This window comes from Periplaneta americana, chromosome 17 (genome assembly GCF_040183065.1).
Source record: "Periplaneta americana isolate PAMFEO1 chromosome 17, P.americana_PAMFEO1_priV1, whole genome shotgun sequence".
Classification (NCBI taxonomy): Eukaryota; Metazoa; Arthropoda; class Insecta; order Blattodea; family Blattidae; genus Periplaneta; species Periplaneta americana.
This window is the reverse complement of record NC_091133.1, coordinates 57,210,672-57,235,927: the sequence shown is the minus strand read 5'-3', so window position 1 is coordinate 57,235,927 and position 25,256 is coordinate 57,210,672. Positions and strand designations below refer to the sequence as shown.

The 25,256-nt window shown below is 34.9% G+C and overlaps 1 protein-coding gene across 1 annotated transcript in view; it reads left to right on the top strand.

The window, feature by feature from the left end:
- Positions 1-250: 250 nt before the first annotated feature.
- Positions 251-25,256, top strand: part of LOC138693256 (uncharacterized) — a 457,072-nt gene continuing 432,066 nt past the window's right edge. Inside the window, exon 1 of the mRNA XM_069817092.1 lies at positions 251-560. Coding sequence (XP_069673193.1) covers positions 446-560 — 115 coding nt within the window. The 5' untranslated portion in view covers positions 251-445. The remainder of the gene's footprint in view (positions 561-25,256) is intronic.

The window sequence follows — 25,256 nt, the reverse complement described above, 5'->3', positions numbered from 1 at the left end:
GGTTGTATATAATGATAGTCGTTTGTAGTACACACTGCACATTAAAATATCGTGTATGCAGATTACTCTTATGCTTTATTGATTTCACCGAATTGAAGTATATTTAATTAATCTTACTATAATAACCAAGTTTATTGTGATGAATATACTATGAGACCCGTATTTGAATATCGGCGCCAGACCTCGCCGGTAGGGAGAAGTCGCATATATTAGAAGATCCAGCGCGGGACCGCCATTCCATATAGAGAGCGCGCCCCTACTGCGCGCGCATCGTGCTGAGCCGGGGGCTTGGTTAGTCAGTCGCGTCAGTGCAACGGGCGAGAGAAGGTTGGAGGAGGGGTGTCTCACTGCAGGAGGTGCTTTCTGCAGTAACTCAGTCTTTATTTCTGTGTTTGTCGAGGGGGCTTTCAGCGCCCTCCCAGTGCTCTTGTGTTTTTGTGTGGCCATGGCGATGGATTCCAATGGGACCGGATTCTCTAGGAAGATTATCTTCATGTGTTTGGCTGTGATTACCGGGGCGTTTTGTATCGGTATTACCAATGTAACAGCAGATTCAAGCGGTAAGTTCATGTTTCCAGATGTGCATATTGTACCCTAACCTATACGAGAACTGTCATTTGGGAAAACAATTTATTTGTGTATTAATGCTTTAATGTTTTGATACGTGATTACAGTAATATTGGTTCTAAAACTTACATTTTCGTAATATAGTTCTTGGCGGAATTACCAATAAATATATTTTTTTGGGGTTACTCGGTTGTCATTTTTAATAATTTGATATCGTTATTCATGCGCTTATTTTTTCTGTGCAATGTCATTAATTTTTTAGTTTATATATCCACGCACCGTAGAAAATGTCATTCGTGAAATAGTTATCAATACCACGAAATTAATGTTTTTGTGAACTTTCTAAAGTTAATCGTGTGTTTGTGATGTAACGATGGACAATTCAGTTACTAATTTGTAAACGGAGAAATTGTTTTGTAAAATTACTAGTTTGTAAATATTGGAACATCGCTAGGTTGGATAAAATGGTTAAAATAATTAACGTCTTGTAGCATCTCTTTGATTTCTACGTCGCCTCTACGTTACGTTACGTCTGTGTAGGTTGAATGTGTTCGGAAATAGACTTAATTGAGGATGTAGGTTCCTTGACACGCGGTTACCGGCGTTTCTGGTCTAGTAGACACGGTTTCTTGTGCCCTTGTTAATCTTATGATGTGGTGGTATTTTATTTGATATGAACTTGCCCGACAAAGGGGTCGGCTACCCCATTAAACAGCCGGTGTCCATTCACGTCATGACATCGCGTGGATGTGGCCACGCAAGGCAAGGACGCACGCCGCAAGGTCGTATGTGCAAATAGTAAACAGGGGGAAACCGTGTCAAGAGATGCCAAATATGCGGCCATCTCTTAATTGGGTGGAGGGGGGGTGATTTTTCCTCTGGTATGGGATTGGTCCTCGTGGAGCGCTGTTGATAAAACCTGATATTTTATAGAAATATGGAAATATTACATGCTCCCAAATTTTAATAGCAACAATTCAGAACAAGCAAAATTAATTAAAAATATTTGAGTATGGACATGTTTGTCAGTGGTTGAAAAACAAACAAATTAAATTAACAACAGCTTTCAAATTTTATCAGCAACCATTAAAAGCATGCAAACTGAATTAAAATATTTCTTGCAGAAAATTAAATTGGCACAGCTTCCAAATTTAAATTGCTACAATTAAAAGCATGTAGGAAAACAAGGAAATTAAATTGATACATCTTCCAAATTTTAATAGCAACAATTAAAAGTATACTAACTTAATTAAAATATTTATTGAAGCAAATTAAATTGACACAGCTTGCAAATTTAAATAGCGACAATGGCATGTAAAATGAATAAAATATTTTTTGAGTATAGGGAGGCATGAATTACTTGTTAGTGGTGAAGAAAACAAGGAAATTAAATTGATACAGCTTCCAAATTTTAATAGCAACAATTAAAAGCATGCAAACTGAATTGAGGCATGGGTTACTTGCGTGAATGGTAGGAAAACAAGCAAATTGTGTTGATAAAACAACTTCATAGCAGTATTCAATGCTTTGTATACGCTAAAATATTTAGGTGCATGTGAGGACCGTTTTTGCAAAACTTGCTAACTGCAAAATTTGCAAAATTTAGATTTTGATGGATTCGTTAACATAAGGCAGGCCTCTACATGATGTTCAAGGCGTCTTAGTAAAATTGGGTTATTTCTCTTCATTGTAGTGTGTCAAAGTGTGATCGTTTTTTCAAAACTTGCTTTCTACTATAAGTGAGAGTTACAGCAAAACTTGCTTACTATAGTGTTTTGTCTCTCCTGTAAAATTTAGTTTTTTCAGTTAGCAAGTTTTGCAGAAACGGTCCTCATATATTCTTAACCGCTATCTTTAGACTATACAGATAAATAGGCCTATATTATTGAATGGGAATATTTTACTTCCGATAGACAGTTATAGAAATATATATATATATATTTTAATTACAGTACTTTCGGAGCTTGTGGAATGCGTCCATTACAAACATAATTAATGAGGAAACGGGCCCTTACACCTGTTCACATTATATGCATCACACAATTTAAATACGTGCTATTTACATACATGAAATTGGTAATTGCGTTGTCTAGATACCCTTGTTGTCACGTATCTACCCAAATGTGAAATGCTATTATTTAGGCCTATATCGTTAGTAGTTCCCAGTTGATTATTCATTATTCAATTCATACTAATGAGATATAATTGTTATATATTGCATTATTATTATTATTATTATTATTATTATTATTATTATTATTATTATTATTATTTCCAAGTTGAGGTAAGTTACCTGGTTGAGGTTTTTCCGTGGCATAGTTAAACACAAAAATATTAGGGCCTAATTTTACTACATTAAGAACTTAATGTGAATACCTAAAATAATAATAGTAGTAGTAGTAGTAGTAGTAGTAGTAGTAGTAGTAGTAGTAGTAGTAGTAGTAATTTGACGAACTTTAACATTGTAGAGTCTTTGTTAAATCTCGCTCCGTAGCATAGTGGTATAATGTACCATGCCAGAACTCGTGTTACGGAATGAGCGTTGGTTCGAGTCCTCACGGAGAAGGAATTTTCGACCAGTGTAGGGGACCACCCAACAGCGTGATGAATTTGGGAAGGAGCTAAGCAAGGTTTTGAAAACCAGCTATAACTTGTAGAGGAATCATCGTGCTTATCACACGTTGTCCCGTAGTGATTGGATAATTGTCCACCTTTGCTGGGACATAGACTTGAGGTCAGCAGCCGTTTGGTCGGTCCTGGCCCTTAATGGGTTGTCGCGCCACGGATAAAAAAATAGTTATAACACAACTGTTCATATCTATGGAAAAGTGCTCTAGAAGAAAATCTGTCCCCGGATGTATGTCTTTTCGCACTCTGAGAAATCTGAGTGCAGTATGGAATACATTTTATGTATAGAACGGACAAATTATACTTCGGAGTAAATGATAATTGTGATAACAACAATGATGATAATATCTTTGAATTATTAGTCACTTTGGCTAGTATGTCCTACCTTAAGGATTTTGGTAATTGTGAAGTAAGCATTGACCAGACCGCCATCTTCCCGCAATAGAAATCCAGGGAACATACTATTCCGTAGCGTTTAGAATGTAAAGAAATAAGAAAACATTGAAAATTTAATTAAAGTAGACCTGTATGTATATATTTGGTATTGTACCCTGGATCCCTATTGCGGGAAAATGATCTGGCCGATTCTTACTACGTAAATACTAGAATTTTTAATCTTAACGCATTCACCAGTAGCCCACGATTCCCTAACCATGTGATCTGCATGGTTCAAGGCCACTTAGACAAAACAGAAGAGAGAGACACTCTTTTCTAATAGAAGACAGCTGCCCAGTTTCCCTGCAGGGTTCGGACTCCAATTCGCTCTATTTATAGTTGAGATATCTTATTTCAGCCACAGGGGAAAATATGATTTGGCGGCAACTTAATTGTACTGAACTATTTTAGTCCAAAAACTGAATGTACTGTAATTAGATGAAATGTTGATTATCTGTAGGTTAAGCTTGATTTATGGTTGAACTTACCGTAGTCTGCTAGCACCATTACTATAAAACATTGTTACAGAATTATGTTTTCGTGAAACAACGTTTTGCCATTAATTGGTAAACTATACAAGAATGTAATGGAAATGCTAAAAGAATAGATCCTTCATACGATATACTGAACAAATTTCACTTCTTAAAAAGTTGAGAAAACCCAGGGATTTTATCAGCTTAATTTAGACGACAGTTGCGTGCATTATCTAGAGGAGATGAATTATGTACGCCAAAAATACGGAAACGTCCATCGAAATATAGCCTAATGCACACATTTTTTTTCGTAAACTTATGAAAAAGACCAGTTGTAGCGTACGAATATCACAATTTGTCTGCGGCATTGCGTTGGTAAACGCAAAAATACAGAAAACAGAGAAATATTCTTTAAAGATCGGAAGCCCAATTAGATTAAAAGATCATGCAAGTCATTCGTACATAATTATAAACAATTTCAATTTAGTACAGAAACAGGATTCAAGCACTTTTACGAATGGTAAAGAACTACCGAAGCGGATACTGGATTATAAATTGAAGCTGCGAGGGATTTCCGGCATCTTTTGGATGGTTATGGTCTTTCATTTTCCTGAAGTCAACAAAATTATAAAATCTGCATAATTATTTACTTCTTATCTCTTATCTGCGAGAGAGAAACATACGCTATACTGTATTAAATGTTTGGCAGGAATTTGTCGACTTGCCTGGTGTAATAAATGTTAAAGCGAAATTTTTGACGTGTCGATCTCATGATTACCCGTGCGGATTATAGGCCTATATTGTGGTTTATCCTCTGATTGAGGTTCTGGCTGATATCTACCTCTATTATCAGGCAGTACATCTCACTTGACGATATGTGTCAGAGGAAGTTGTTTGTATGCATCTGAAGTCTGATTAGTGTACCGGTTAACATGTAACTAATCGGCGATGTATACGATGGAGGGGGAAAGGAACTGGCCAACCTGCCCCATTATCTCCTGCCCTAGCTGCCTTATAAGTGGAGCCGTCTTGGTATCACTTGTGATGTTCAGACCTGGCCTAGTTGCCTCATAAATGGTGCTTTTTGGCATCAGGTCTGTTGAATAAACAACATTGTGGTTTAATAGGAACTACAAATACAAAAGATACCCCATCGTCATCAATGTTTTGATGTCGTATGACTAAGTTTAACTGATAAATTTGTTTAGCGGAAAGTACTAAATTACTTAAGTGTTTCGCTTAAAAGGAAACGGAGGACGATAATTATTTTGCTAAAATAAATGGAGTGAACTTGTTCAAAAGCTGTTATTTGTAGATTTTTGGTAAATTGGTAATTAATAAGGGTAATACAAATATGTTAAAATAGTCCTAAAATATTTCACTTCGTAGAATTAAGTTTAGCCTATAAAATGATATCTCGATTGTATTTTAACCGTATCTCCGTCATTGTCGTGGATAATCGAGAGTTTACTGTATGTTTAATAATGCGAATGGTGCAAAAGAAAACCCTTTCGAACGATGAGTCAACATTACATCCTCCATTTAGAACAATACGTGCTTTGCAAGCCCGTTAGTCAAACAAATCACACTTTTTGCCAACGCTACTAATGCACGCGAAATGCATTTGCCGAGTACAGAATATCCGGGTACAATGGGGCATAATAGTTGCCAGTTCCCCTTCGACGCTCGTTCCCTGGCCCTACACTACTTACTTCCTGATCCCGTGAAATGCAGTGACTCGTTTAATTCGTGATTTTACTGTTTTCCTCCTACCGTTGTATTCTCGATGGATAGGTGCAGTTTTGGTATTTTGTGGGAACCACTGTCCTGAGTTCGAATTCCGTTCACGTCATGGATGTTGGGAAGTTATCAAAATTATAAAGGTTATTGTATTGGTCCAAATAATAGTTCCTTTATGGATTTTTGAGAGAAAACTATAAAGGGAACGGAATTTTATACATTTTTTAAGATAACGGCTTTAATTTTTGGTCTACACATACAGTACATCTTAGCAGCCTAATAGTTACCAAATTGTACTTTCGTCATACACTTATTTTGTCAGTTACTCATTTTTTAAAGGGAACAAATTTTCAAAATTATACTCATTGTACAAATTTCATTTAATCAATGAGAATGTACAATTGGTCAAAGTGAAACTCGTACAGTGAACTATAGAACGATATAGGCTACAATATAGTAAGTACAGCCATTAAACTAAACAAAACTTAGTTTATAATACTACTCAATATGATAATTATACATTATGTTTTTAAGATTTATATCTTGCAACAATACTGGAAAAAATAAATATTTGGACGCAAATTGAACGTTTTTTGTCACAAAAAACTCGTACACATTCTGACTATAACAAAATAAAATAATCATTTATCATAGTAAAAAGTGAAAATATGCTAAAACTTCGATTTATTAATATTTTGTTGGAAATCCTTTATTATTGATAACTTGCAATCTTCTTGAAATAGATTTTATCAAATTTTCACAATAAGATACAGGAATCTTCGACCATTCTTCTAATATATCTTTCTTCAACTTTTGTTTATTTTTTATGGAGTGCTGCTGTATTTTAACTTTTAATTCAGAACATAAATGTTCTATTACATTTAAAATGTTTAAATATACATTCTGGTCCATGGTCTCTTCAATGAACTCCAAATTACTGACCCCACTAGTAGCCATACAACCCCCATAAGGATTCTCCACCGTGTTTCATAGAGGGTCTTAGATTTTGTTCTTGGAGTTCCGTATAAGGCTTACGCCACACATAAACCCTCCCGTCTCAACCAAAGAGATTTATCTTACTCTCATCAGTAAATAGAACCGTTTTCCGAAATTTAAAATCCTTATTTATGTGCTCCTTAGCAAACTGTACTCTTCTCCTGTTGACCTCACTAATGAACGGTTTCTTCCTCGCTACTCGGCCATGGTGGTTGTGTTTTCTCAATACATTCCTAATTGTTTTAGGGTTATATTTCTTCCCTAAACACTTTTCAGTCTTAAAGCCAACTTAGGTGCAGATAACTTTGGATTAGCCCTCACTTTGTTGAGTAACCAACATTCATCCCTACTACCCTAGATCATAATATATACCTCAGATAGGTCGGCCTGATAGGCTTTGACGTTAACAACTTTTGTCAGGTTTACTACGCTGCCATCTAGTTGTTACATAAGGAATCGAGCCATAATTCCCATTTGAATTGCATTAGCGACTGTACTGCCATCTCGTGTTCATCTCGTGTTCGTTTACGGCGGACAGGTGGCGATCCTGGCGGTTGTTCTCTTCAAAGTGCAAACGATTTTAACATAGCGATGACCTATCTGTTACGTATATGATCTAGGCTACTACTAAAGATTTTTCTGGAGCTTTTTGCTTGTTTACTACTGTTTTTTGTTCTTTAAAACGTTTTATAACATCCTGCACAGTGGAATGCCATCTTTTCACTAACCTGGCAATTTATCTTAAAGATTTGCCCTGTTGATGGTGATGTATGATCACTTCACGTTCAGCTATAGAACTCTGCCCTTTTTGACGGCCCACAGTAGTCTTAAACAGTTCTCTTTCGGAGCAAAACTTGAGTACGAATGAGGGATTAACATTGTATGTTATGTATTTATTTTCTTTATGAGTGTAGCGTACGAGTTTTACTTTGATCCTGGATTTCTGCGAAGACGAATAGGGCCTACGTTATTTAGTTTACTTTTAATGTGATCTATAAAAATAGTGTTTTAATATACAGGGACATCATTTTATTTTTACTAATATTTCTAATATTAACCTAGCTATACCTTTGAATTAACGGTTGAGGATCGGAAACCGGAGTTTGATGATACTAGCGTAAAATAAAAACAAATCACTTTACTAGGAATAGGAGGGAAGGAAAGTAGTAAATCCATTTACGTAAACTAGGAACTATTACGGTTTTGATTTTTGTAATTTTCGTTCGGTTTTTATTTACTCAAAATATAGTACAGTATTAACAATAAGTGTTTCTTTTACTCACTAACTGAACTATCCAGGCGGACGTATTCATTATGCAATGTATAGTGTACTGTGTAGAGTACATTAGCATACAATATGGAGAGTGCATTAAATTGAAAAATAATCAAAATGTGGATATTTAAACAAACTGTTTAAAATGGTGGCCGTTCATTTCGATACAGGCTTCAATTCTTTTGTGCATATTATTGAAGACGTCTCTTAAGCATATCTTTGGAAATTGAATGCATTGTTTCTTGAACGTAATTCTTTAATTCTTCTGTTGTTGTAAAATGTTTAGCAAACACAACTGTTTTACAGTAACTCCAAAAGATATAATGCAAAGCACTCAAATCAGGCGCCAAGGGGAGCCATAATCCTGCTCTTTTTGAAATAGTTCTCTATTTACTCTATAACATAGTAGGCTATCTTACGTACTGTAAATTCAATCTTCACTTCTGCCCGATCCACACAGATAAATTTACTCATATGCTATCTAGTGTCCGTCCAAGTGGTTATGTCGCAGGGTCACAGAAAAGGGGGAAAATCACGTGACATTTACTTAACAAGGCCCTTTTATTTAAATTATTTTAAACATTTTTGTATAATATTACGTAGCCATTAGCCTTTACAGAGGGGCCAGCAGAAATAGGTGGGGGAAACCGGGATGCGACGTAACCAAACGACGTAACAGTACCTGTGTGAAAATGCATGTAATTCAATAAATGAATGCTCTTTCTTCACTGGAAAATGCGACCATATTTCGGGAACGTACTGTACTCATTTAGTAGCCAACTGTTCACTATGACCGTGCGACTCTGACTGCATATGTGGCCTTGGTTCTGTGTGGAGGAAGGGTGGAAATTTACTAGTAGAAGGGGTGGGAGTGAAGTACATTAAAAACTCAGGTACAATAAAAATTGAAGTAAAAATAAAATGATGTCCCTGTACAATCTTCAATATTAAAGGCATTAAAAATGCAGATTTCAGTGAATGAACATATTCATTCTTCATCGCACTGAATACTAATTAATACTACACTGTATGAGTTTCATTTTGAGCCACTGTACTTATATAGCACCATGCTATGTTGAGAAAAGAACTGTGCATTCGTTTTTTAAATAGTTACAAAGAAAATTACACTTTACGAAATAACTCCAACATTTTATACATTTCTTTTGTTTGTTACATACATTTTTTTCTTTTAAAACTTGAGTTTGACAAACATTCACGCACAGAATTGTCAAGCATGATATAGTGAATATACAGAAAAGAATTCAGCTTCTTAGCTACAAACTTGTAGCAGGCTTGATGTGAATGAAGAGAAATACCTAAAATATTACAGAAAAATGACTTTAAAGTTGACACCTCAAGAGCGCGGAGAAGTTATTATGACGACATTATAAAGGTTGGCAATAGCCTTACGCCCTTGAAATTTCGCAAACATGTAGAGCAGGATATTATGAACGATTTACAAAAACATAAAGAAAAGTACTTTTTTTTTGTCCAGAAATATCTCATTCTCTATAGACTTCCCTTAAGCCTTTCTATGAAGAACATTGATACTAATTTCATTCATATTCTTGATGCAGTTAATTCCTATCTTTCGTAAAATCCTCAATAGATAACTTCTTCAGACTCTTGCAAAACTGCGGTTCGTCCCATTCTTTCGTACGCTGTGGAATTTAAGTCAAAAAGTACAAAAACAAATGAAACTACTGGAATGAAAATATAGAATAGTAAATAAAACGCGCAAAGATATCAGAAAAGAAGTAATAAGGACTGACGTAAAATTCAGTCATTTAAATTATTGAGTATGTGTACAGAAGGATGAATGGGATAACCACGTAATTAGAATGAATGACGAAAGTTTACTGAAAACTTTTATTTCAGCGAATATGTTGAAATCTATTTTTTTCAACATCTAATGTTATGAGAGAAAAATAATGTCGAATAAATAAAGCTTTAAATTATAATCGAAGTTAATTGGTAATACATAAATCTGAATGACTGAGTTCATATGAATCCATTGTTACGCAGTGTAATACAAAGAATATTCGAATACAACAAAAATGTAGTTTCATGGAACGGGATGTTGCTGTGGGGTAAAGGCTTGATTATTGGCGTTGTTCAGGACGTCCCGAGGCGTTCACTTGCCGTAAACATCAGGAGTTGAATCGAATCTTCGCCAGGAATGCTCGAAACATGTTCTAATTTCCTTTGCATAAAGTCAAACCTAACATACGTTATTATATTGTTTTGTTTAAACGTATTACATTTTATCGATGTTTAATTTGTAACTAGAAAGTAGGTATGTAGGCCTACGCCTTGTATTGAAATGTTAGATTATCTTTAGATACTATTACGGCGCTTTTTTTTATAGAATCGAACGCAGACAGTCTCTGGTACATTAAAATGGGAAACTTAAACTACTGGAAAAATGGAACATTAATATGTAAACTTTTGAAATAATATCCGAAAGGATAACTTATAGCCACTACAACGTAAACTCCTTCCTAGAATTATTCGAAACGCAAAATCTTTTTTCCGTACTTCATCAGATTTAGGACAGTAGCTGCCATTGTCTGTTGAAGCAAATGTTTTTCAATCAATGTCATGTATTACAAAAATGTAGCTATATTCATCATGAACCAATCCGGCTTTATTATTATATACATTAAACAATAACATACCAATAATATACAGGGTGTAAGGAGTATAAGTGTCTTCCTTTTCACAGTCGTCGGGGACGGTCTACAGGATCAAAAAATGTCCATACAATATAGTGTCAAAACTTCATCGTTTTCCCAGAAAAAAAAATTATTTTATTTTATTTGCATTATACTGCTTATATCGTTAGTAAAATTACGAAAACAATTAAATCAGGAGGTATATCTAGCAAATAATTAATATTAGTTTAAACAAATATTTGTGTGTTCTATTACTTTTTCGTGAAATTAAATAAAAATGCATGCTTAAATTTGTTAATATTCTGGCGTGAGAGACGTGGAACGTTCAGCGGGCAGTACTCTGCACAGACAGAAGTACGAGTCAGCTGAGTTCAAGCTCCCTGTCCATAGCTCTACTGCCGAGCGGATGACAGTTCAGTACATGGTATTCGATAAACAACTTACAATGTCATTCACAGTTTAGGAATATCATATGTTATTAATTTATGAAGAAAGTCTTCGTAATTCAAGTGAGGCAACGTTTTCCTCAAAGAAGGTTACCTAATCGGCGAACTTTTCTAGCAGTGTCTCAACGATTATTAGAAACTATGTCTCTTACCCAGTTTCGACAATCACACAACCATAAATTTGTTTAAAAATGATACTGCTTTACGGAAGCGGGAGAGATTAAAATATTGCATTGTAAAAAAAAAAAGTTCGTGTGTTTTTGTGGAGAAAACCATTGTTTATTCTTTAGACGTACAGTTAAAAATGGAGCAATATTGTTACATAAAATGTAAATTTACTGTAATGTTCTATTAATGAGATTGAAAGTTTGTCTTTGCTGTTCGTTTTATGTAAACAACAGTATTGTCATGGTCCGCTCCTGCATTAGAACGGAGCATCTGTTTTGTACCGGTATGTCTACACCTGCTTGAGCTGTACTGTGTACTTCTAAACCCTCTCCTCCCCGCATGAGCTTACTGTGTGCTTGTAAAAACCCCCTCCACCCCGCTTGAGCTGCAATGTGTTCTTCTAAATCCCCTTCTCCTCATCCAGCAACGTTGCTAAATGTCTATTATTGTACACTTAAATACTTATTTAAATATTGCAATTAGAAAAAAATTGTAAGAACATTTTTTCTTCCTTTTGACATGAATAATCATCAGTTAAAATAATGGCACTTATACCCCGTACACTCTATGTATCACTTACTCGTACAATACTTTTCTGAAGAATGGATTTCTTATAATAAATTGTTTATTCTGAAGCATTAAATAATGAAATGCATCAGTCTTCACTGAAAAATGATTTCATAATAAGCTCTGATTTTATTGTCTTTATATGGAACTTTTTCTCATAAGTGAACAGTGTTCGTGGGGAGAATAATTTTTCAACATTTTCATAAGTACCAGGGATGCACATGATGAACCCTTTTTTATTTTTATTTTTTTTTTTAATTTGAGAGCTTTTCATCAACACTTTTGAACAGATCAACCCAGACTTCATCTAAGTTTTCTGATTTAAGAATTTTCATCAATCCACTATCTTTTTTTTAGAATTCAGAACATTATTCACAATAATATTATCCCATAAAACAAGTAAGATTCTACAATGTTTGATCTGGCAGCAGTTTGCTTCACAGTATGAACTGTTTTAAGAAAATTGCGTGTACGTTCAGCGTCACCTCCAATACTGCCATTGTAACGAATTCCAATGTCACCAACTGTGATGAAGATACTGATACTTATAATAAAATAGCAGCTCATATTCCTAGTTTTCTTTTTTCAGTCGCTAATTTTTAAACACCATGCGAGACACAATCATGTCCCGAAGTTCTTTTTCGGGAAACCGGGACACACCAGCTAAAAAGAACTTGCCCGTGTTTTATAGGATGTATGTGAATCCTATATAGCTAGGATGTTATCAAGGTACACTTTTAGGGTTATATTCCTATCCAAGATTACTGCGTTAGCAACATTACACGATATTGTATGAGTTTGGACATTACCCCGATTATCAAGACCGCAGAATTCATATAGTAATCTTATGTGACCGGTAAGGAAACAGAACTTAGCCTCTGTTGACAGCGATGCATAGCCCGCGACATGGAATTATGTTTTATGAGGACTGCTTCAGAATCCCACTCGTATGCATTTTTATACTCATAACACTAAACTTTATACGGAATAATTTTGTTGTTTGTAGGTAACAAAGTAGTACCACATATACATTTGTAGCTTGCAGTGATGATTTCGCTGTGAAATGTGCGTTAATAATCAGCATAAAGGAATTAATTGTAATCCTCCCCATAACGTTTTGTACTTTGTACACGTAGCCTACAATGTGAAAATATTACGATGCTGCAAAAAATTCATGTTTATATGTTCACGGAAATGAGTTTCCAGAATCCCTGTTACCAAGAAGTGGTTCTGGACATTTCTGTACAGGTATTTATCATGGACTATATGTGGGATTTTGTTCATGAGCAGTATCTGCTAGACAGTGTTCCTGAGAATAATGTAGTGTATAAAATATAATAATCAATTATGAAAAAGATGTTGATTTGAAATCAGACACACGCGGCAATTTAGCTAGCTCTAACGAATTGAAGCGGTTATTCAAAGTAGGTTCAATATGTCATTCTAAAATATCACAAAAACTCAGTATCTCAGTATGAAATACCAACACGAAGTAAGTTCTTTAACTTGATACATTTAAAGCGATTTCAAGAATACATGATATAATTTTATTCTGTCTGTGAATGCTTGAAAAGGGTTTAATTATAATTTGAAAATGACATAATTGGGTCCTTCTACAATACTACTATTTTAGAAATAAAATTCGTCTTAAACCCTTGTTGACATAATTTAAGCGGAAATCAAATTCTAAGTTTATTGTTTATTGTTAATAAAATAACATGGACAAAAATACAATCTTAGTTCTTCCCTGAAGGAGTAAAAAACTCGTGCTCGGGGAGATATCTAAACACAAAGATAATTTTTTGACACAAACTGGGCCAAGAAAAAAAATTACAGGAATAAATTAAATTTAAAAATACAATTTTAATTTTAACAATTTAAGTCATACAAATACATATATATATATTCTTTAACAATTAAATTCCTAACGCTATTTTTGAAAATTCTGATACTAAAATTTTCCAAATTTGGGTATTTATCAATTATTTTATTGTATAACCTTGGACCAAAGTAGGTACCATGGCTCAGAGCTGTGCTTGTGAAACACTTTGGTTCCTCTAGTCGTATAAAATCGGATCTTTTAGTTCCATATTTATGATGATACAATTTGAATTTATTACGATTTTTATCTATGAAGATTAATAATGCAGTATAATAAATCTGTTTAATTTTCAAAACAAAATCAGTAAACAAAAGCTCAGATGAGTAATCACTTGGTTTATTAAGGCATATTTTAATAATTCTTTTCTGAATAAGTATTAGTGGAGTGAGATTAGAAATACATGCATGTCCCCACTTTAAAATTCCATACTGGAGAATAGATTGAAATAAAGCTAAATAAATGAGACGTAAAATATTAATTGGTAAATATGACCGAAATATAACAAAGATATAAATTGTTTTACGTAGTCTATTGCATAAATATGTAATATGTTTGTTCCATCGTAAGTGTTGGTCGATTGTAATGCCTAAATACTTAACTTCTGAGGATTCGGTTAATATGGGACATTCACAATTTTGAGAAGAACAATCTGAATGATGAATTTTGAGCCTAAAGGAAGATTGAGGAGATTGAAGACCACTGGACCTTAGTGAAAATGGAACAACAGTTGTTTTGGATGTTTGTTTGTTGTTACAGTAAGTAAATTTAAACAGATGAGACATACAGTACTAAGAAAACTGGAAATCCAAACTCCAAAATGTACCATATTGTGAGCTTACTGACTTAAAATTAATGAAATAAGTTTTATAAATATAATAAACTGGAAGAAAGGCCCAACTGTAAAGGACAGGGCCGTTCTCCTACAAATTGAAATGCGGTGTTGCAGTAAGGTCCCAAGAACAATAATTATACCCTTATTCTACCAACCTAGATATTCATTACGTGTTTTCTGCTGAAATTATAATTATGAGTGGACTCTTTCTCCACTGACCAGATGCGCTTTCTGAAGTACAATAAAATTAAAAAAAGAGCGATATTTGAAAAAATTTAGTTGGGTTTTTTATTCGAGTAGCCGCTTCAAGTCCTTTCTAATTTGTTTTGCATAGAAAAATGTGACAAGTGAAATAAGAGCTCGTTTCAAAATAAACATTAATTGTAAAGCCCTGGTCTTTCTTCAATCATATTCTTATTCTGCTATTCTTTTAAATTCATATTTGCTGCACTTGATTATACTGAGCATTAAAGTCCTATTTTCATTTACCCTATATATCTATATATATATATATATATATATATATATATGAAGAGATTAAATTTCAAATGCTGAAGTTTTAAATATATATTTTCTTATTAGAGGACCTCGCTGTCCTCTATTGAATATTGTGTAATCAATGGCTTTGTGCAGTAGATACTTATTAATGGAGAAAAATTAGTTTCGGCACCGAAAATCGAACCCAGACCCCATCAACTTGGCGCGCTGAGTGCTCCTACCATCTGAGATATGTCGAGACCCGATTCCCGGTCATTAAAATATGCTCCGAAACGAATTTTTCTCCATTAGTAAGTTAATCTCTTCAGCTATATTCTGCACCAGATCGACATTCATGTGTCTTCTAAATGATTCTTTCTTGTTTTTCCAATTTACCGACTTGCTTTGATTTAATGAATCGCTAATTGCTTCATGAAGCGATAAACTATTCCTACTACTCAGTTGTTTTTAATTCACGTTATTTTTCGTCTCAAGTTTCCACCTTGTCCTGCCAGGTGACTAAAAGGATTAACGGTACTTTTATGAGTGGCTAAATTTCCGTAGAAAACCTTGAGAAAAGCTCTGCTCAAATGATAGTATTGTTTATATAGTCTACGTGAATCGTACTGTTCATAAATAGTGAAATACTTTCCTTGGAGTTTTAATCCGCTTTTTGTATGCAATTTGGGAAACTGAAGATAATTTTATTTTCGTGCGTAGCTATTAAATTTCATTCTTGTTTTAATTATATCTCAAGAAAATGAACGTGTAATTTGCGACATAATAAGGGAACTGAATTCCTTCCGAAATGTGTAAAATGTAAGACTCTTGACATATTTACTTAGTATGTTTAACGACGCTGTATTAGTTTTTCTTAATTTTATTTTCATTTAATATTTAATATACGTATTTCCTAATTGAATTTCTTGTAATCTTAAAACGAATGTAAGGAGTGTAGCCAACAGTTAAACATAATCAAAACTTAATTTGTTTCAATTAATTCTGAATTTGTTTGGAGCAACTAGACTGACAATTGCGAATTTTACCGTGCCACTAGTGAATGGCCGAAATAAAGGCCTAACTCGCCTCCGAGTTACTTGATTATTTCACAATAAGTCACATTGCTAAAAGTTACGAAAAGACTAAAAGATATTATGTTTGCATCCCTCAGAAGAAAAATGCGTAGTTCGCAATTTGACTGTGAACACCACTTTCCATTGTACAGTTTACTTGTCAGTGACTGTTGTGAGATAATGAAATGTAAATCTTTGAAGTGGCTCTTGCTGGCAGTTGAATTGTTTTTTTTTTATGTAACTTTACTAATAAGGAAATGAAATGCCAAATGTTTACAGTTTGTAATGGTAGCAATTTTCAAAATTTCCCCATATTTTCAGATAGTACAATGTTTTGCCCGTGCGCACCTGTACTCTATACACGTGTATATATAGCTACTTTTCTCGGTGAATAAATTTCTGATCACCTTAAATTAGACCGAGCAGGTACCGAACTCATGCCCGAGCACAGCGGCGGATCAGTAAGCAAAATGTGCTTACTACCTGAACTACGCCTGCGGAATTACCTTCGTTACTATTCTCTTAAATTTGTAAGTTGTACCCATGTTACAGGATTTTGATTCATTATTTTGTACAGGGACATCATTTTATTTTTACCGTATTACAGTCTCTGTTAAGTTAAACCGTAGTGAAATACGATTGGTATTACTGCTATGAAAGAAAATAACAACATCGCAACTGTTTAATTATATTATTGATGAAGTTAAATTGAAAAAATATTAATAATATGGATAATTAAATACATTTTCAAAATGGTGGCCGTTCATTTCGATACAGGCTTCAGTTCTAATGTGTGTAATTCCAATTACCAGTTTCGTCCTTCGTACTAGTAACTCGTGTTGAAATAATTCTGTACCTACTCTATAAACGAGTACCTTACGTACTGTAAATTCAATCTTCACTTCTGCTCGATCCGAAAAGATAAAATTACTCAGACATGCTATCTACTGTCCGTCCAAGTGGTTATGTCGCAGGATCGTAGAAAGGGAGAAATAACGTGACAGTTAATTAGTTAACGAGGCCCTTTTATTTAAGTTATTTTAAACAGTTGTATGGGTATAATATTACGTAGACGTCCAATTCCTAACATAAATTAATGTTCTGAGAAAAGAGCTAAGACAGCCCAGCCACTAGCCTTTACAGAGAGGCGAATAGAAGCAGGTGGGGAAAACCGAAATGCGACATAGGCAAATGGACGACAGTACGTGTGCGAAAATGATTCAATATTGAAAGCTCTTTAGCCATTGGAAAACGCGAACATATTTTTGGAACGTACTGTTTACTATGACCGTAAGGCTACTATGACTATGCGGTCTTGGATCTGTGTGGAGGGCGGTTGAACTTCATTAGTAGAAGGGGTGGGAGTGAAGTACATTAAAAAACTCGGGTATAATAAAAATTGAAGTAAAAATAAAATGATGTCCCTGTATAAATGTAGGAATCAGAATAGTAGAGAAGCCTAAAGACTAAGAGAATGCACTTCACAGTAGCTTTTCCACGTCAGTATCTAGAGTATGCTCAGAGTGAAATTTGGGTCCTCTTGGGTGAGAGATCGTGACCTGTTCGACCTAGCTAGGACCAGCTTATCCTGAAATGCATTTTTTTTAATGATCGCTGTGCCTTCTCTGCGTAGTTGGGATTCAGACAGCACCTCACCCCTCCGCGAAGACACAGTTCCGTGCCTGACCTTTGCATCCCGGAGGGGCGGTTCTACACGAAGCGATGTTTGGTTGCACATGTACCTCCCACCCCTCATAAAAAGCCAAGTTTCAGTTGCTAACTTCGTAATTTCGTTAAATCTGGAAGCCGCCGCCTGTGGCGCGCCGAACCCGGCTACGTCAAGTCGGCAGACGTCCGTAGCGCAAAAAGTAACGAGCCAACTTGGAACACGGGGCATGTGCACCTCGGAAGTAATCGGATTTTGCCATCAAGTTTATATTTCATGTAAGGCTCACCTTTACTGGATTCCCATGCAGAAGATTTCCGGTTCAAATGTCGTTATTTCAAGTTGAAATTTCATTGATGAAAATTGTGTTTCATTCAACGTTCCTTTCCAACTAGAGAATTTACCTAAAAGCGACGGCATGTTCCATTATAAATTAATTCTGAGTATGGAAGACTATAGCGAAGCGTGTAAGGGGAAGTTGGTGGAAAACAGGTTCGGAAACATTGTTTCCGACCGTTCAGTTAAAAGTTACATAATAACTTTACTCCAAAATTACGTGAAATTTGATGACTTGCATACACAACAGAAATTTGATGGACACAGCAAAAGTGGGACAGTTCCCAAAATATTTACGTTTTCTCAGCTATACTGATCGGTACTTCGTTTATCATGTGATCCGTTCAGAGCTGAAGTGGTGTAAGTCAAAATTCGGTAATGAGGTTTAAAGTAAAAATTCTGTAAAACACAGAGCAAAGTAGCAATTGATATGTCCTTCGTGCTATCCACTGACTATTAATAGTTTAAATAAATTGAATAAATAAATATATATATATATTTAAATTTAAATATACAGAATATAGTTACAATAGAAATAAAATACAATAATTATAAAAAAAGATACAGTAATACTCGTATTAACAACATTTGAGGACCGAATGAGCAGCGCTCGTGTTCGGTCGCAGTTCAGATATATTATTAATAGGCATATAAGAGAATATACAAAGTAAAATAAGAGGAACTAAATATTAATTCCTACTTTGCGCTGTATTTTACAGAATGTTTACTTTAACCCTCATTACCCATTTTTGAGTTAAACCACTTCTGCTCTGAACGGCTCATGTAGTAGATTCAGAATAACCTCTTTATTTGAAGGTTAGTTTTCAGAGGAAGATAAAATCGGAGAAGCACTGCAATAGTTGATTACAAATGTATTAGTAAATATAATTGTCGGTTCACGTGACTAATTAAACTAAAGTTTGTGAAAAAAGATTTCGTTAAAGAATGGGGGTTTCCCCAACCCCAAAACAAAGTACCTCCTTTTACGATAGTATTGTTGTTTAGTCAACTGTTCGAAGACAGGTTTGAACCTCATAAGTGACACCAATAATACACCATTCATGAGGCAACTAGGCCAGGAGACAATGGGGTAGGGTGGCCAGTTCCTTTCCCCCTCCATTGCATACAATCGCCGATTAGCTACACATTCCACTAATCAGACTTCAGACGCTAGAAATAATTGTTCTTCCTCTGACACATAAAGTGAAATGTACTGCCTGATAATTGCTGTATGTACACATCAGCCAGAACCTCAATCAGAGGTGACGATAGTATATAGTAATCATATAGTTATTTAATACTAAAATGTGTTATATACCATTGAATAACTGGACATACAGCTATGTATGCTGTTCAAGTTGTAGCGCGCACAGAGCATGCGCTCTGTTCCCTCTTGTCTAGCGACGACTGTGACGCCACCCTCCCAACTCGATTTTCCGAGATTTTAACATCTTCAGCAACACTGTCTTACTGTTAAGTCGTGCTTGCTATATTCCTCCCTCTTATATGGTAGCTGTGTTAGGTTACGTCACTTCCAATTTTTGCTTCTCCCCTTCAAAATTATGTGATGTCATTTCAAACGGATTGGCGAAAATTGGAGTGGGATAAGAGGCTAACAGGCTTGAATTTTAAATAGACACTCTCGGCTTAAAATTTCCTTGCAAGGACGCGCGATCGTGTTCTTTTAAGTTGTTTCTTCCTCCAATTTCCCTAAGTTCATTCATTCTTACTGTAGCTATTGAATTACGTCAACTTTCGATATCCTCTTCAAAATTATATATGGGCTTCTCCATAGTCAGTAGTTGGACAAAGTAATTGCTTAAACGAAGCATTGTTTAGTATTATTAATTATATTGTAGTGGTCATTACACTGTTTTGTACATAATATTCACGTTCTGCACCGTTAGTGTCACTATATATCATAATGCATTAGAGTTTACAGCCATAGTGGGCCAAGCGCCAAATATTAAAAACGGAGAAAACAAGGATTAAAATTAAGTAATTACCATAATTTAATGAAACATGTAGCAAGTAATTTAAAGTATGCAGATTGAAACTAAATGATATGTCAGTCTTGACTAAACTATGCTATTCAGAGCCATAGTGGGCCAAGCGCCATATATTAAGAATGGAGAAAACAAGGGTTATAATTAAGCGATTACCATAAATTAATGAAACACATAGCAAATAATACAGGGACATCATTTTATTTTTACTTCAATTTTTATTGTACCTGAGTTTTTGAATGTACTTCACTCCCACCCCTTCTACTAATGGAGTTCAACCGTCCTCCACACAGATCCAAGACCGCATATACAGTCGTAGTAGCCTTACGGTCATAGTAAACAGTACGTTCCAAAAATATGTTCGCGTTTTCCAGTGACGAAAAAGCTTTCAATATTGAATCATTTTCGCACAGGTACTATCGTCCATTTGCCTACGTCGTATCCCGGTTTCCCCCACCAGCTTTTATTCGCCAGCTAGTGACTGGGCTGTCTTAGCTCTTTTCTGAAAACATTAATTTCTGTTAGGAATTGGACGTCTACGTAACATTATACAACTGTTTAAAATAACTTAAATAAAAGGACCTCGTTAAGTAATTAACTGTCACGTGATTTCCTCCTTTTCTACGACCCTACGACATAAACACTTGGACGGACAGTAGATAGTATATCTGAGTAATTTTATCTTTTCGGATCGGGCAGAAGTGAAGATTGAATTTACAGTACGTAAGGTACTCTTTTACAGAGTAGGTATAGAATTATTTCAACATGAGTTACTAGTACGAAGAACGAAACTGATTATTGGGATTAGGTACAATAGTCTATAATGCGATAATATGCACATTAGAACTGAAGCCTGTATCGAAATGAACGAACACCATTTAAAAAAAAATGTTTAAATATCCATATTATGATTATTTTTCAATTTAACTTCGTTCTCTATAATGTATGCTAATGTGCTGTAGACGGTATAATATACACTGCATAAGTAATACGTCCACATGGACAGCTCAGTTCGTGAGTAAAAACACTCATTGTTAATACTGTACTGTGTTTTGATTAAACAAAAACCTAATGAAAATGATCAAATTCCTAGTTTACGTAAATGAATGAACTACTTTTCTTCCCTCCTATACCTAGTAAAGTGATTTGTTTGTATATTACGCCAGTATCACCGAACTCCAGTCGTGGAAAGGGGTAGTAAACTGCGTTGATCCAGAGGTATAGGCAACTTAATATTAAAAATGTTAGTAAAAATAAAATGATGTCCCTGTATAAAGAATGCACATTAAAAGTAAGTGGTATGTCAATCTTCATTAAAGTTTCGTATTCACCTTAACACTTGCTTTCTCAGTTTTAATAAATGGCGCTTGGCCCACTATGACTCTGAATCCTTCAATTTGAGTTTGTATACATGTCAGTGGTATGACAAAATCTTGAACATTTAAACATACAACATGCTTGTATTTTATTGTTCTCTTGAACTAAAATATTGTAGTAAACTACATTAATATGAAATGAAATGTTATTTCTCCTTCATCACTGAATAATTACTTTTTGAAAATATGCCAGAATTCGAACAGAATTACCTACCAAAAGTTATACATAAGTTGAAAATTCTTGAAAATGCCTTTATAGTTAATGAATGCATTCAACCATAAATATTAGTTCATATTCATCATATTCAAGGATTTGGACCGACTCCATTCAAAAACTGGTTATTCTAGGACGTTCAATTTGTCTGGTTCCTTTAGGGCAATAGGTTTCTAAATATTTATGTTCAAGTTAAATTACGTTTGATTAGAGAAGCATTTTTAGGTTATATGTAAATATTTTGGATTCTTTCTCATGGACAAGCCTCTATGTTCTTTCAACTGAATGATTAAAACCGGAGTGAAATATATGCCTAACCGGCTTGGAGCTCATACAGATTTCCATAGTCCCAAATTCCTTAGCAAGGACGCGCATTTATTTCTCCTCCCAATTCACCTCCTTTCATTGCGTCATTCAACACGATCCGTCTCGCACCATTATCTATTATCTAATTGTTAAATAGGGTGTACTCATCCTGCCTGTGGTAGGCCTATTTTAATCCTTAAATTCATTGTTACTGAATCTAAAAATTATATACCAAGATTACGTAAATGTTTCACGCAATCCAAGGGATTTCATAAATCCCCTGGCACTTTATTTCAGTATTACGATGTAAAGGAGAATTACGTATACTGCACATACTTGCACAATGTTCATGTATTGCGATACTCGTTTGTAAGCGACCTCTTTGCATTGCAAAGCAAATATTTCGTTTCAGCCATGTGTTTCAAATAATTTCCATCAGAACCGCCATGCTTTGTGGTACCAGCACTCAATATGAGGTCGCGAACATAACATTTGAGTCATTTCTTGCTCCCGCACTGAAATATGCGTGTTTTAGCAACACAATGGGCATCCATATGACTCTGATTATGGAGGATTTAGTGGAGGGAAATAATCTGCTGCATGGACTGCGATTCAACCCTTCATACCAAACAGTTTCAAACACAGAGCATAAAACCCTTACGGACATAAAATTTACTTCCTCCCAGTCTAAATGTAGCTTACGTAAATTATTTTGTTTGCTATTCTAAAAAAAATTAAATTAGCCATTTTACGTGCATAGTGTTCGAATTTTTCCTCCGAACTTCATAAACTACGTAGAGTTCAGCAAAAACTAATTTCGCTTACAAATTATTGTAAATAAATACCTGGATTACCATGTTTTGAAGGCCACCGGCGTAGCTCAATCGACTAAGGCCCGGTTTTATAACTACGGCTAATCTAAAGATTATGTTAAACCTAAGTTAAACCTAACCATGAGTTTAACTAACGTACCGTATTACAAAGTCTCGATTAAGTTAAACCGTAGTGAAATACGATTGGTATTACTGCTAGAAAAGAAAAGAACAACATCGCAATTGTTTAATTATATTATTGATTTAAAATAGCCGACGCTCGTGGAGAATCTTTATTAAGAAACAGCTTTGTTCTTCGATATCAGAATATCGTATAAAAACCTAAAGAGAACTAATACCGCGTACTTCAATATGCTTGTCATACTTCAAATAATTTCTTAACGCTGGCTACCAACGTTATGCTCCCAAACACAATGCAACCAAACTAAACCTTGCATGACCCTCCGCGACGTAACTCCATACAGAATCATCTGAGTAATGAAGTAATAATATTAGTGTGCGTATTTTGTGTTGTCTAGAATATTTATGAAACATAATTCAGTAAAACAATAAAATTATTTTTAGGAGTCTAGTAAAATTAGGTAATATTATTAGTGTTTATAAATCAGGCCCCATAGTAAATTTTACCAGGAGACTGTCTGTCACACACAGTACAATGCGCAATAGCTTTATAGTAGATTTACGGACACCTCCGAAATCTTCCATCGTTTTCAATATGTCTACTACCAGAAGAAAAATAGCGCAGCGCTACTAGTAACTGATGCAGAGATTCAACAGAATGTTTTCAAATATAAAAAAGAAATTATTTATATTTTCAAATAATCTCATTTTTCTGTTGCATGTTGTATCCGAGTTTCAATTTTTCGAAACAAGGTTAGGACTATAAGCCTAATTCTATAGGTTAGAACTGTCTGCTTCGAAAACCTCAATCTGTTTTAAAACTTATGTTCATTTATATTTCAAAGTGGTGCACTGTATTTCGAAAAATTCTTGGCCGCCATGGTCGTTCAGTAATATTGATCACTCGCATATAGTCACTCATAATTCTTGGAAAACATCTGCAATATCCATGTGTATGCGGGAACCGCCATTTTGCAGTGTTGAGCCTTGAACTGCAGTTTAAACGGCAGAGAACTGCCGATCAAGTTAACTCAAGATTAACTGGTAGTTAAGGTTTATAATACGAAGCAGAACGAAAAACTTCAGTTTAAACTGAACATAAGGTTTAAACGGCGTTTATAATACCGGCGCTTGCCTGGCGATCCGGAGTTGCGCTTGGACGCTTTACCTTATTGGACTTTTTCTTTGGTTTTCCCCAACCGTAAGACGAATGTCAGGTAATCTATGGCGAATGCTAGTCTTCATCTCGCCAAACACCATCTCACTATCACTAATTCTATCGACGCTAAATAACCAAGTAAATAAAAAAAAAAAGATACGTTTTGGAATATGCCAAGTTCGATGTAAGTTAGGAATAAGAAATTCTTGTAAAATTACCAAATCAACTACGGTATTTGATACGCATGTTTTTACAATATTTCTCCGACAAATTTTGAACGGAATCAATCCGGAACTACATACACGAATACAATGAAAATTCCGAGCTGTTGGGTTATGTTATCACTACTCCAGGCGTACATTTAATGCAGCACAGCGTGCTGTATCAGAAATTGGCAAACATCCATGGTATAAGCGGGTTTTGAACAGCATGTTTTACGGTATGAAATAAAATTTTCTCTTTTATCCCGATGTATATACTAATTGGATCTGTGTCCTGGGATTTGAAAACACGACTCTTGGTGAAATAAAGCACAATTCATCACCCCAAATTTTAGCATAGCTTGCTGAATTTATTTACATTAATTTTGCGGCCCGATGTACAATTTAAACTGATTAATTAATTAACAGGCATTGCGGTACAGCGATCGAAAGATCAACTTGGGACGTTAAATCACTATAGAATCCTGTAAGCCTATCCTTACTGCACCAGGTTTCAGTGTCTCTTCTCCTTGCAAGAATATTCCACATCATATGTCAGTTTGGTAATTCCAGTCGTAAGTCGTAACGAATGTTAAGGTATATGTACACCCACAAAACGCAAAAAATGATGAAAAATTAGAATTTTCAAAATATAACTATTTTAATAGAGAATTTTTCCCCTTTAATTTGATATAAAAATGTTCGATTTATGCCTTATGGTTTTTCAGACAAGTCCCATTTTCCAAAATGCTGCGTCATCAGCCACGGTCACTTTTGGAGTGCATTACTTTTGGAGTGATCTTCGTAG